Source organism: Condylura cristata, unplaced genomic scaffold (genome assembly GCF_000260355.1).
Source record: "Condylura cristata isolate star-nosed mole 26May11 unplaced genomic scaffold, ConCri1.0 scaffold00025, whole genome shotgun sequence".
In the NCBI taxonomy this organism is placed as follows: Eukaryota; Metazoa; Chordata; class Mammalia; order Eulipotyphla; family Talpidae; genus Condylura; species Condylura cristata.
The window spans coordinates 229,877-244,439 of NW_004567126.1; the positions used below are offsets into that span (position 1 = coordinate 229,877).

The 14,563-nt window shown below is 50.8% G+C and overlaps 1 protein-coding gene across 1 annotated transcript; it reads left to right on the top strand.

The window, feature by feature from the left end:
* Positions 1-265: 265 nt before the first annotated feature.
* Positions 266-14,060, top strand: ZNF653 (zinc finger protein 653). The gene is made up of 9 exons (XM_004688731.2): positions 266-601; positions 5,339-5,382; positions 7,338-7,553; positions 10,577-11,197; positions 11,353-11,533; positions 11,629-11,740; positions 12,641-12,755; positions 13,312-13,411; positions 13,627-14,060. Exons 1-9 carry the CDS (start codon positions 309-311, stop codon positions 13,802-13,804), a joined length of 1,860 nt encoding a protein of 619 aa, XP_004688788.1. The 5' UTR covers positions 266-308; the 3' UTR covers positions 13,805-14,060.
* The last annotated feature ends 503 nt before the right edge of the window (positions 14,061-14,563 follow it).

Genomic DNA, 14,563 nt, shown 5'->3' on the forward strand with positions numbered 1-14,563 from the left:
ACGCATTTAGGATAAAGGCATCGAGGGAGCCACACCCCGGGCCATTCTTGTTCTTTCTTTCCCCTTGCATGCCTCGATCCTTCAGCTCCCCCCCTCCATCTCTTGAGAAATTAGAAATAGAAAAGAAAAAACGAATAGGTTGTTGCACAAGCTTGTTGCGCGCATGCGCCATCTTCGCTCCTGTTCACTTTTTTTGGCGCCGCAGGGCAGGGAGAGTCCACGAAAAATCTCTCTGCGGCGCGGAAGATGCGCGCCACTTCCGGTCGGGCTCCTAACAACGGGGGAGGCTGGTAACCAGGGAGGGGGGGATGGCGGAGCGGGTGCCGGAGCCTGAGGCGGAGGCGGAGGCGGGCGCAGGAGGGGAGGCGGTAGCTGAGGAGGGCGCGGCGGGCCGCAAGGCGCGGGGTCGACCGCGACTTACGGAGTCTGACCGGGCCCGGCGGCGGCTCGAGTCCCGGAAGAAGTACGACGTGCGGCGCGTGTACCTGGGTGAGGCGCACGGGCCCTGGGTGGACTTGAGGCGCCGCAGCGGCTGGAGCGACGCCAAACTCGCTGCCTACCTCATTTCGCTGGAGCGCGGCCAGCGTAGCAGCCGCCACGGGTGAGGGGGCCCAACCTGTGGGTGGCAAGGAACGAGGGAGGAAACGCCCCCATCCCCCGCTGGGCCTGGTTCCGTCCTCCCCCAACCCCAGACCGCCCAGGCCCCGCCCAGGGCACCTGTGAACCACTCCCAATGGCCGGGCTGCTGCCCTGGGTCTCTAACTGCAGTCCTGGGGCCCGCCTGGCCCTCGGCCCCGCCTCGCCCCGACTGCCCAATCCTAACGTGCGTCTTAGCCTCTCTGCCCGCCTCCCGAGCTCTAGGCCCTGCCCGCTAATGCTCTTGCTGCCCAATCCTGGTACGGGACCCATCTCCAACCGTTGTAACTGCTTAATGCCGGGATTGTGCGCCACGCCTCTTGAGGCCTCTGCTGGGGTTAATACCCGCTGGCCCCTAGGACCTCAAAGGCCCCACTTCTGAAACCCCTCATTGACACCTAGGACTGACTGGATACACTTAAAACACCCAGTCCTACCCCTCTTGAGATTACGGTGCCCTTCTTGGGATTGTGCGTGGCCCCATTCCCACAGCCTAGGCCCCTTGTACTCCTAGGACCCCTCACAATCCAAGTCTCATTACCTTAAGACTCTTGGGGAGCACCTCAACCGAGGGATCTTTGGATGATGAGGAAACATCCGGTTAGCTAGTTGCTCAGGTGGAGGGCAGAGGCCTTTGCCAAGTCTGGATTTTGTAGCAGTATGAATGGAAGTTTTCCTTGTCTTATTAGACTGATATGATTATTAAATTAATTAAATGACAGGAAGGGCTTAGTACAGTCCCTGGTATATAGTGAACACTCTGGGTATTAGCTGTTGTGATGGTGTTTGTTTTCTCTCACAAGCAGTGCTGTAACAAAATCTTAGTTCTACCCTGCCTTTTACTTGCACACATTTGCATGTTTCTCTGGGGAATGAGTCAGGAATCAATCCTACCCTGCTGAATTGTACCCATCCTCTCCCCAGAGTTGCAGGTTGGTTTATATGCTTAAGAGCATGACAGGAAATACTACATGCTAAAAAATAACCTGAAGTCAACCTCCCATTATTAGAGTTTCTGATTCAGTTAGACTGAATCAGGTGCAGTTGCTGGTTTTTTTTTTTTGTTTGTTTGTTTGTTTGTTTTTGCAAAGCTCCCAGGAAGATTTGATGTGGAGCTGAGAACCACTAGTGAGAAGGAGCCTTGGAGGTTCCTAAGCTGAAAGTGGCATTTGTACAAGCTTGCCTTAACTGAGCTGGAGCTCTTTATGCCTGCTGGATTGGGACAGGGAAATTAAGACAACTCAGGCAGGCAAAAACTTTGTCCCAGGACACATGGGTAGTCAGGAAAACACACTAATCTGAGTGCGGAGTCTCCTATGAAAGGTGGGCATGAACAGAGATATGGAGTAAGTTATTTCATTTGTTCACCTGGGTGGATTTCAGTTCAAGAACTGTATAAAATTGAAAGAAGAAAAAAAACCCAGCATCACAATGGGTATAGTGGGACCAGGGTCAGTGCTGCTGTATTGAAGCAGAAATCACAGAGGGTAGGACAAAGGCAGTTTTGTGGCCTGGGAAAGCAAAAACCTAACCAGAACAGTTCAAGAGACCTGGAATGGAAAGTGGATTGTAAATTTGTCTCAGAAGCACCCCCAAGCACCTGTTGAGAAAGAGATATAATGTCAAGAGTGGAATTTCCAGTGTCTCTTCATTCTGTCAAAAACCAGGTCCTGCTTGCCAAAAAAGCAAAACAGAAAGATGAGTTTATTGCAACAGTATCAACTTGAAAGCTGGGAAACTCAAGACTATGGGACTCCCTGCTTGCTCACAGACTACAGGCTTATTGTGGGATAAATATGGATTTTATTTTGGTCATTTAGCTGATTGATTGCCTAGAGGCCTGCTTTCTTCTTTGGATCAGGGTAGCTCAGTGAGGAGAGCAAGTAAACCCAGAAATTGTCTGAACAAACTTGACATTTAGGGACTGGCTGGCATCCTCTGCCGATCTCTGAAAAGAGTTGTAGAGGCCTGTTAGATGAGGTAACGTTTCATTCTCCTTTATGTGTCTGCATTAGCCATCTTAATTTTGTCCCTGTTCAAGATTAATGCATTTTAGTTTGTCTCTACAATGCATTTGTTTGGGAATGTTCATTGAGTAGCTGCTGAGGGTATGACCATGAGTAAAACAAAGATTACTAGCTCATGGAGCTGACCTTTTAAGAGGACAGAAGGGAACAGTTTATACAGGATTCATCTACTGCAGATAAGAACCATAATAAATAAGTTATATAGTATGTGAGAGAATGAGATGGACCTTGAAACAGGAAAAGAAGAATCAAGAGTCTGACCAGGAAAAGAAGAATCAAGAGGTCTGACATTTAAATAGAGTGGCAGAGTGGGCCACAGTGAGAAGAGAGCATTTGAGTAAAGACCTAAAGGGAGACCAGGATGAGCCATACAGAAATCTGGGGAGAAGTATGTAAGGAATAAGATGCAAAGGCCTGAGGCAGGCCTGTGTACATAGGGCAGCAAGAAGGTCTGTGTAGCTGGACCACAATTAGTGAGGGAGAGGGACAGGAGAAGACAAGGATATCTAGGTGACAGTGCAGGGTTACAAGAGATGCTCTAAGTTTGGGCCTGAACATCTGGAAGTTAGTTGCTGTCAACTGAGAAGGGGCAAGGAAGCAAGATGACAACTCGCCTGTGAGTTGTTTGTGAGACCCTATGTGAGGTATCAGGGAGGGGAATGGGGCAGTGGGGAGAGGTCCATTTGGGAGGTCTGAATGTGGGCATCATAGGGCAGTGTTGACACGTGATCAAGATGGCCAAAGGGATGTGGGTAAATAGAGTGTATAAGTTAAAGCTACAGTTCTGTGCTTAGAGGAGTTAGAAGATAAGGGAGAAGTAGGTAAAAAGTGACTTTCTGGAGGCCAAGGGAAGACTATAGGAGTCCATTATGACAAGTTTGTGGAACAGTGGAGAAAAACTGTGCCTCGAGTGGCTCTAGGGAGCCCAAAATGAGGTTTTTGAGCCCAACTGTAGACAATTCAGGCAAAATATGGGGTAAAAGTGGTCAGAAAAGGAGTTCAGGATCATCTTAATCCAAGATGGAAGAAATAGTAACTTTAAATGCTTGGAAGCATGATCGAGTACAAAGCACAGTTAAGAGTAAGGGAGAGTTGCTAGGGCAACATTTTGGGGCTGGGCACTAAAAGAAAAGTAAAGCCAGGTGCTGGAGAAGCCCCTGCAATTGTCTGCAAATAACGGGTGGCTACAGTGGGGAGTCCTGGAGGAAGGAAGCAGTTTAAGGGAGAAAGGATTGTAAGAGGTTCAGAATGTCAGCACGTAGCATCACTTGTTTAATCCTCACAGTGACTGGAAGTCACTGCTATTATTCCCATTTCACAGCTGAAGAAATTGAGTTTCACAGAGGGACTAGACCTGCTTGAGATCACAGCCAGTTGCTAACAGAGATGAGATTTTTTTATTATAATAGTTTATTTTTTACATCATTTTGTTTTTCCATCTCAGTTGTAATCCCTGTGGGCTTCCCATTACCAAATCACCTGTGTGCCATCACCATAGTCCCTTGCACCCCTCACCCCCATTTTTTATCCCATTCCCCACTCCACCCCTGTAAAATGTTTCTGATATGTAGTTGTTCATTATTATTTTCTCCCCTGGTCCTTTATGCTCCTGCTATAAGTGAAACCATCCAGTATTTTTCTTTTTCTTTCTGGCTTATTTCACTAAGCATGGTCCCTTCCAGCTCATCCATGTTGCTACAAAAGGCATGTGTTTAAGAAATGAGATCTTAACTGCTGAAATTCCTAACACTCCAGCAATGGCAAAGCCTTGAGTGATAGACTTAGCCATAGACATTTGGACTTGGTTTAAGTGAGGGTCTGATTACCCAGCATGACCTTGAAGGGAAAGGTAGAACCATGGGAGGGGATAGACAAGGGGCAGTGGCACCCTGGACAGAGTCTGAGGCAGGAGGGACTGAGGAACTATCTTGGGACCAGACTTAGGGTGTGGTTGCTCAGAGTTGTTATTAGATCAGGTAAGGATCAGATGAGGTGGTGGTACAGAAAGTGGCCCTGGACTAGCTGTCGGAATATTTGTGGCAAGAATGTGTTCCCAGTCAACTCAGTGAGGAAGTATTCTAAGCCCATGCTCCATACAGCTTTGATAATCACAGTAACAATCACTGTCACTTGCTGAGTGATTTCTAAGTGCCGATGGCTACTCCAAATTCCCTACAATGCACATAATTTTCATTCCAACCAGTGTGGAAGGCACTGTTATAATCCCTAGCTGCAGATGGGGAAATTAAGGCACAGGAAGGTAGGGACACTCTCCCAGGAGAAGAGGAAAAGCTCTGGGAAGAGCTTGCTGATGTGATATAGAAGAGGAAGAACAGAGAAATAATCAGTATGGAGGAGGCAGATGAAGAAGCATGGCAACAAAAAGTGCCTTAATACTACACACTGCTATGGGTCTGGAATTTGGCACACTTTACCTGGGTTCTCCATTAAAGGTCTCATGAGGTGAGTCAAAGTATTAGTCAGCTGAATCTTTTTCTGAATTGGGAAAGATCTGTTTCCAGACCTTGAAGTGTTAGCTGGTTTTAGTGGAAGAGGAGCCCAAGTAAAGTGCCCAGAGAGAACAAGCCCAGGAAGTAAAACAGCCCAGGAGCAGGAGGAGCAGTGGGTGAAGCTGCTCCATTATCTGATTATTCCTCACTGCCTCTCTGTTACAGGAAGCCTTGGGAGCAAGTCCCCAAAAAGCCAAAGCGGAAGAAAAGTAAGTAGAAATGCAGCCAGGGGGCAAGGCGGGGCTTTTGTCAGAGTAAGTGACTGCTGTTTGTTCCCTGGATTGCTGGTTCTCTCAGGGACCATTTGTGTGGAGTGCTGTGTGAGACAAGACAAAACCAGCCCTCCTCCCAGAGCCCATGCTCATGTGAGAAAACAGGACACATAGGGAAGGCACATGGTAGGGAGAGTAGGAGCCAGACCCCACCAGGGTTGATGGGGATAAACCTGTGTCCAATGGGGTGCTCTCATTGTCCCATCTCACACAGAAAGATTAGGCCGGGCTTGCTGATTCCCTGCCTAAGGCTGCACAGCTGGAAGGTGAAAGGGCCAGTTCCTGTGGCCCCCAAATGTTCCCTTGGCTCCCTCACTCTCCTGTCTGGAGCATGGAAGGGAGAAGAGGGAACAGGACATTTCAGGTGCCAGGCTAGAGGGGAGCTAGATCTGATAGTCATAGTAGAGGCCTGGAACATCTCCTTGTTGCCTACTTCACTCTGGCTATGACCTCTGAACTCTAGAACTGTGTTCTTGAGCTATGTCCAGTGGTATCGGGCTATTGGTCCAGGGCTAGCCATCTGGTGCCAGTGAGCTGTTCCCTTTCTCGCAGTTCTTAGAGATGTTAATCAAGCTAAGCCTGTGATTTCCAAATCCCAGAGGGACAGGGAGTGAGGTAAGAAGGCTGAAAAGGTGGCTGCTGGTGTTTCTGTTATGCCATGTCGCTAGATTAGGAATCCCAGGCACCATCCCTAGGCCAGAGGACCATTCCTGGGCCCCTTCCCAGCCCCTCAGCCTGAAAGGTCAGGGACACACTTTACCTATCCCTCTACCACAAGACCAGGGTCTTCATGCATTTCACAGATGTCAATTTAGTACAGTGTCCTACCCCATTCTGTACCTCCAGTGTCTTCATTCCCTGTTTTCTACCTGGCAGCCCTCAGGGAATGAGGATCCTTCTTTTACCTTAACCCTGAAAGGCAGGTAAGATTCAGAGAAACCAAGTCACTTGTCTGGGGTTACCCAGCAAGGAAGTGGCAGATCCAGGATTTGAACCCAGGCTATCTGACTTCATCATACAACATTCACTCATCCAACACTCACTCACTGAGCACATACTCTATCCCAGGCCCTGTGTAGCACCAGGGATGAAGGGGCAACCCAGAGAAACATTCCTGCCATTCTAGTGGGGAGACAGACCAGAAACATGGAAACAAATACCACAGACAGAATCTAGATGCCACCCAGAGAAAACGGATTAGCAGGTCATGTCAACTTGAGTGACTGACTAAGGGAAGCAGGTGGTGGCTGGCTAAGGGAAAGACAAGTAAAGGGAAGACTGGAGTGGCTGTATAAAGGCTCAGAGACAAGACCAACATGAAGGAGACCAAGTGGCTAAAGTGGACTCATCAAGGGGTTGACTAGTGATCTGGCAGAATGCATAGCCTTATGTACCTCAGGGAAGACTTAGGCTTTTACCTTCAGTGAAGTGGGAGCCCTGGTCAATTCCAAACAGAGATGTAACTAGACTCAAGTGTATACGGGTGCCCTCTGTCAGCCCTGAGAGGATAGACTGTAGAAAGCATAAGCTGGGGTGGGGTGAGGAGTGGAGGGTGGACAACGGAGGCTAGCAGGGAGACTAGGGCCAGGCAACTGGGCTGGTTTAGGCGAGAGATGTTGAAGAGAATGGTTTTAATAATAAGCAGTCAGTGACCATTGTATATCTACTATACAAAGCACCAGGCTCCATGCTTTGAGCTAAATCTATAGCCAGTGAAGCATCTCTGTATCTGTAGGGTAAATCTCACCAATCTGTGCCTCAGATGCTCCCTGTAAATTCCCCTGAGACCTGGATAGGATCTGGATAGACCTCAAGCCCCAGGAGCCATAAAGCCATGGTGGCTGCCCTAGGGACCAAGCACTGCCCAACACACTTGCCTGACTTTTTGGCAGGGCGGCGGCGCAATGTGAACTGCCTGAAGAATGTGGTGATCTGGTATGAGGATCATAAGCACCGCTGCCCATATGAGCCACATCTCGCTGAGTTGGACCCCACCTTTGGCCTATATACCACAGCAGTGTGGCAGTGCGAAGCTGGTCACCGCTACTTCCAAGACCTGCATTCACCATTGAAGCCACTCAGTGACTCAGACCCTGACAGTGACAAAGGTGAGTCCTCAGGGTGAGGGCACACAGGGGCCTCTGGTGTCGGATGAGTTGGCCAGGGCTCCCTATCTCCTGGACCAGTGTTAGACCAGCATTGCAAAACATCACAGTGACTAGAATGGTGTGGTTACTGGCTTCCAGCCAGGGATGGAGGACATTGCATTTTATGGAGGGACAGGTGAGGCACTGAGTGAGTTGCCCATCTTGACAAAACCAGTGACAGGCAGGGTTGGGCTAGAGACTGGAGATCTGGCTCAGTAGCCTCTGCCTTCTCCATTCTTAATCCTGAGATTCTCCCAGTCTCATTCTCTCTTCCTCTTTCTTTCCTAGCTTTCTTTTCTCTTTCCTTCTAGTTCTCCTTTCTCCCAGTCTCTGCTCTTGAGCTCTGTTATACTTCCTCTCTCATTTGTTTTCTGTGTTTCTTCATCTATTTCCTCTCTCATCTGTCTCCTCCCTCTACCCTGCCTCTCCCACTGTCTCTCTTAGTCCCCCTTCAATTGTCCCTCCTCCATCTCCCTCTCTTATCTTCCCCTTCTCCTGTGTCATCCTGCCCTCCCCATCTCTCACTGTCCTTGCCCTTCTCTTCCTGTACCACGTTGGTCACACACATAGGCCGGCTGCTTGTTCAGTTACTAAGCCCAGGGAGGGACTCAATTACTAAAACCCAGTTGGCCATGCTGGGGTAGCAGAAGTGACACTGTGGGTGGTGAGGGGCTGCCTGCCCGCCTCAGACACTTGGCATCAGCCCGGAAAAAAAGCATGGGGCACGCTGCCAGGTACCCTGCCAGGGCTGAGGGTGGGGTCACTCACTGGGGCTGAAACTGAGCTGGCAGGCATCTTGAAGCAGGTGGCATCCCAGCTGGCCTAGGGGAAGCCATGGGTGAGAAGTGTTCCGGGTAGGCACCTGGGCCAAAGGGCGACCCGAAGTGAGTCACCAGCCTTCCAGCATGCAGCAGCCCCATGGCCATCCTGAGTTGTACCCCAGTCCAGGCCCCACCACATACTGGAACCTGCCACCCTAGGAGAACATGTCTGATTCCTCTGGCAATACGTTAGTCTAGGTGGAGGTGGCACCCAGAGGAGCCCCCTTACTCCCCAATCCAACTTTGAGACTAATGGCCTGGGTTCTCCATAACAATCACTGTAGTCAGTAAGTCAGGTCTGCTGTGAGCTCTGAGAGCCTGGGAGGGAGAAATTATGTCCCTATCCTTGCCCTTTTCCCAGTCAGCACCCTTACCAGCTCTGTACCTAGAGCATGGGTAGCCTGAAGTCTAGTATAATCTTAACATCTGGACCTTACATGCAGGGACCCACCTCAGTACCACAGCAATGCTCCCAACTCACTAGGTGACTGCCCCCTTCCTCAGGATGGAGTCAGGAGGCTCATCTCACCTCGCAGATGACATGATATTAGATGGAGGAATTCATTTCCCCCTGCCCTCATCCCACCTCTGCTGCCCAAAGACAGGAAAGAACAGGAAATAACCCTCCCTGGTGGCATGATAGGTTAAAGTGCAACACTGTGAAATTATCCACATAACACTGTGAACATACTGTACATTATGAAGTTCAATCCCCAGCCAGAGAGCTGACCCACATGGTACAACAGACCGCTCCTCTCTCACCCACTGTTCCCCTCAGGAGTGTGTTTCAGTCAATCTGCTTATTCTGTTCCCCACTCTTTCTCTGGTAAATCCTCACATCTCTGGCCTGTACCCCAGTTCTTGTATGCATAAATAAATAAATATTTTAAAAAATGAAACAGGAAACATTGTCAGGGTGCTTCCTAGAAATTGGTGATGCCTTAAGCCTCATTGAATACCTTGTAAATACCTCTACTCATTAAATACTGCAAGCACCCTCTGAGGTAGGTCCCATGTTATCCTCCACAAAGAAGTCATACAAGCTGCACTCACACAAATAGAGGAGTGGGTACCAGGGCCCCCCACCTGAGACCATCAGCCCCAGAGCCCCTGGAGGTATACAACACTTAATCCCTGCACAATGTGTCCCCGCTCAGTCACTAGTATATAACTTAAGGGACCATCATTCACTTTTCCTGTCCTATGTTCCACACTGTGTGTGGATTTTTACATAAGTATGGTCTGCATTATGTAAGGCCTTGGTTTGAGAGTAATTCATCTTTGCAAGTGTGTGGTCACCATGTACCAGTCAGCCTCCTGGGCACTGGAGGCAGTGCAGAGGGACCTTCATCCATGTAGAGTTTATGATCTTGAAAGGGAATAGACAGTAAACAAGATACCAAGTACACAGGAAGATAGTATTTGGGGGGAAAATAAAAGAAATGGGGAAAAAAGCTGCTTTTTGAGATAAGGTAGTCAAGGGAGCAGATGGGGCTAGAGCATGAGTTATAAAAATTCTTGAACAATTAGATGCAGTGAGTTTCAGGTCTAGTGAAACAGTGCTTGACAAGGTGTTACTGGTAGCTCTGTACCCTACTCCCATACCTTACCTCTGTAATTCCCATCTAACTTTTGCGGAGTTGTGTCCTTTATAATAAAACTGTAATTGGAATTAGAGCACTTTCTTGACTCCTGTGAGTTGTTCTAGAAAACTATTGGACACTGAGAAGGGGATTTTGGCAATTTATAGCCACCTGTACAAGTGGCCTAGGAGCTATGGCTGGTATTTAAAGTAGAGACAGTCTTGGGGGATCTGAACTAAATTGAATTAACCAACATTTGTTGATGTCAAGAATTAAGGGTAGTTGACATATAAGCCTGGTGTGAGTAGATCACTACAGCCCTGGTGAGCCTTCCCAGCCATATGAGCTAAAGAAGCTGAGAGCTATGAGGTAGACCCAGGAAACCAGAGTGTGGGTCCAGAGGCTGAGGAAAGGGAGCATCTCTGAGGAATAGAGGACATCAGAGTAGATGGGGACTGAGAAGTAAATGCTGCTTGTGGCAGCAATGGGGGTCATACCTCCCAGCCACTGGTGAGCTTTTCAACAAATGCCAGCTGCTGCCACCACTGTTATAACCATCCCCTTTCCTCTGTCACCCCAGTGGACAATGGCCTGGTGGCCGGCAGCTCTGACTCATCCAGCTCTGGTTCTGACTCCGACTCTGAAGAGCCCCCTGATGGCCAGCCAGCTAAGGTGACAGCAGTAGCATCAGCAGCAGCAGCAGCAGTTACCCCCACCAGTCCAGGCAGCAGCGGGCTCATCACGCAGGAGGGCATGCACATCCCATTTGACGTCCACCACGTTGAGAGTCTGGCGGAGCAGGGCACCCCACTGTGCCCCAACTCGGTGGGCAGTGGGTCCGAAACCCTAGAGACAGTGGTATGTGTGCCAGTACCTGTGCAAGTGGGCCCAGGTTCCAGCACCCTCTTTGAAAACATGCCCCAGGAGGCACTGGGAGAGGTGGTGGCCAGCTGTCCCATGCCAGGCATGGTACCTGGCTCACAGGTGATCATCATTGCGGGCCCTGGTTATGATGCTCTCACAGCCGAGGGCATCCACCTCAACATGGCAGCAGGCAGTGGTGCCCCCAGTGGTGGCCTGGGCAACGAGGTACCCTGTACCATGATGGAAGGTGTGGCGGCCTACACCCAGACAGAGCCTGAGGGCAGCCAGCCCAGCACCATGGACCCCACCACCATGACAGGCATCGAGACCAAGAAAGGTCTGGAGGGTTGTGCTAATCCAGGGAGGGTTTTGGGGGTTGGGGGGCTACTGTGACCTCCTGCAGGGGCTGGAGTGGGACTTGGAATGGAGGGAGGGTTCAGGCATGGTCCTAGAAACCTCCACGGACACCCACCCTGTGTCCCTGCCCCGTAGAGAAGGAGGACCTATACATGCTCAAGAAGGAGGAAAAGGAGGAAGCTGTGCCCCCAGAGCTGTCAGAGCTGACCACAATGGTGCCTGAGTGCACTGAGCCTGAGACCTTGGCCAATGGGGAGGAGCTGGATGGTAGCGACATGTCAGCCATCATCTACGAGATCCCTAAGGAGCCAGAGAAGTGGGTGCTGGGGCAGATGGAGGTGGGGTTACCAGACATCCCATAGACACCTGGCTAGTGTGACAGCCACAACACTATGGCCCCTTTCCCTCCAGGAGGCGGCGAAGCAAGCGGTCAAGGGTGATGGATGCTGATGGCCTGCTTGAGATGTTCCACTGTCCCTATGAGGGCTGCAGCCAGGTCTATGTGGCCCTCAGCAGTTTCCAGGTGAGGCCAGCAGTGGGCAGGGCAGGACTGCTTGTGCATCTGGTTACCTGTGAGGGCCCCATCCAATCATGCTAAGCACTCTGAGCCTGTTTCCCAAGTGCCCACTGACCTCAGCCCATCTCAGCAGCTTCTCCCAAACCCTGCCTCAGCCATAGAGAGAGAAGCATCTCCTAGCTGCCCTCCAGTCAACCACACCTCTCAGCACACCCAGGGTGGTTCCCCACACACTCACTTCTGGACCACCTGAACTTTGCCCGGGTACTCAACTCAGGAAGCCCCTCTTCCAGGGGTGTACTAGAGGATGGTGGGTTCTCCAAGGGCAAAGATAGGGTCTTGTCACCTCTGTTCTGGGAACAGGAGATGGCACCAGGGGTTCTTTGAACTTGCCAAGTCATATTTTTATCAAGCATGTATTCAGGGCCCTGGGCCCAGACTGGTGCTAGGCCCTGGCTCAATACTCATATTAATAAGTTAATGGATAAAAGGCGAAAAGAACGAATGACTCAGTGGCCCTCTCCTGACCCTGAGAACAATAGCCATGTGACAAAAAGCTGCTCTGGGGCTGACAGCCATGAATCTAATCCCAGGCATTCTTTTGCCCCACCAGTGAGACACTCCAAACTACTGGGCCATGGGAGCTTCTTTGTCCCCATCTCTAAACTGGGCTAATAATGACTGACCCCTTCACAGGGTGATGACAGAGTTGTAGTAGATACTCAGTAGAGTTGCTGCTAGATCTCAGTTGTGCCCCTGGGTCCCATCTGGGAGCTGGGAGTCCCTCCCAAGAGCAAGAGCACCTCACTTTCTGCCTTCCATCTGTCCTGATTGTGCCCATCTTGAAAAGCCCTTGATTGGGCCCACAGCACCTATAGCCCCCACTCCCACCCCTCTTACTCTCAGAACCATGTCAACCTTGTACATCGAAAAGGGAAGACCAAAGTGTGCCCTCACCCTGGCTGTGGCAAGAAGTTCTATTTATCCAACCACCTGCGACGGCACATGATCATCCACTCAGGTCAGGAGCAGCATGGGACTGGCATTGCTAGCTGGGGACCCAGGATCACAGGCCTGATAACCAAGGCTTGGTAAGGCCGGGTGAAATGTGGACACCCAGTCCCAGGCTCATGACTGTCCCTCTCAAAGCCAAGGCTGGGGAAGCACAATGAAACCACCCTAGATGGACAGGGTGGGGGTGTGGGGTTGGGACAGAACTTCCATGTTTCTTTTGCTCCTAGCTCCTTGACTTAAGAGGGGAAGCTGATGCTTGTGCCTAGCAGGAGAATATGGCTGAAGGATTTTTTGTGAAATGTCCCCAGTGTTCAAGTATTGGGGACAAATTCAGACCCATCTTGATAGTTTGCACCCTGTGCCCTTCAGGAACCCAAACTCAATTTCCAGTTCCCCAAGTCTCATGACAGACTTAGCATACTAGCTGAGATTGTGGTGTTTGAGCCACCTGCACCTAAAGGTCCACAAGACTCTTAACACCTGGTCTCTGTAATGCATCAGTCACCCCATTGTGCCCTCCAAAAGCAGTGTCCTCAGCCACCACCCCCCTCCTTCTCTTCCAGGTGTCCGTGAATTTACCTGCGAAACCTGTGGGAAATCCTTCAAGAGGAAGAACCACCTGGAGGTACACCGGCGAACACACACTGGCGAGACACCCCTGCAGTGAGTGCCCAACTTCCTAAGTGGGACTGGGAGGGGAGGAATCCTGGCCTGGAGCCTCAGAGGACAGATCCCTTGGGTGGGCTCCATCCCAGGAATCTCCTTCACCCCATTCCAAGGGTGCTTCTACCCCAGATAGTGCCTCCCCTTTCTGGATGCCCCTTCCGCTCTGACCCTGCCCTCCCTACCACTCTGGTGCCACCCACTGCTCCCCGCAGATGTGAGATCTGTGGCTACCAGTGCCGACAACGTGCATCGCTCAACTGGCACATGAAGAAGCACACAGCAGAAGTGCAGTACAACTTCACTTGTGAGCGCTGCGGAAAGCGCTTTGAGAAACTGGACAGCGTCAAGTTTCATACGCTTAAAAGCCACCCAGACCACAAGCCTGCCTGACTCACGAGACCACTGACTACCCTTATTTATTTGTCTACTTGGACACCAAGCCCAAGCCTACCGAGTCTGGGACAGCTGTGGGAGCCTGCTGGGCCCACTGGTGGGGAGTAGGTGCTTCTACCCCACTCCAGGGCCGGAGCCCCAAAGCTGGCCCCTCTGGGGCAGATCCCCCCCTTATCTGCCCTTTTTTTGGAACTGGCACCTGGGGCTGTACTGCTGGAACTGTGTCAAGAGAGCAGAGTAATATTAAAGATCGGGAAAGGAGATGCCCTTCCCCTAGGCCTGAGTGATTGGGGGAGGGGTGAGCTGGGCCCTTCCTGAGCTGGGGGGGGGGGGGGGGTAGGGCATGTGCCTACAAGCCAGACAGCAGCCTTTCCTGTCAGTGTTGGTATTGCCTTGGCAGCTGCAAACACTCCCATCTCTCACAGGTCGGGTTGAGGGCCCAGGAGACCACTGGGCATTTCCCAGGACTCAGGATCCCAATGCCCTCTTGTAATCCCTGGTGAAACACTCATTACCTACCCTCAGAGAGCATGGACCAGTTGAGTAGTTGTTTAGTAACCCCTGAGAAAGACATCTGCAGCTGTGATTAGTGCTGTGCAGAGAGTAGACTCATGTATTCATTTCTGGGGGTGCTACTTACATGGGTAGTCAGGGAAGGCCTAGCTGAGGAGGTGGCATTTTAATTTGTGCCAGAATGGCAGAGAGGTACCCTGAAGAAAGCTGAGAGAGGCAAATCCCAGGCCGAAGGAACAGTCG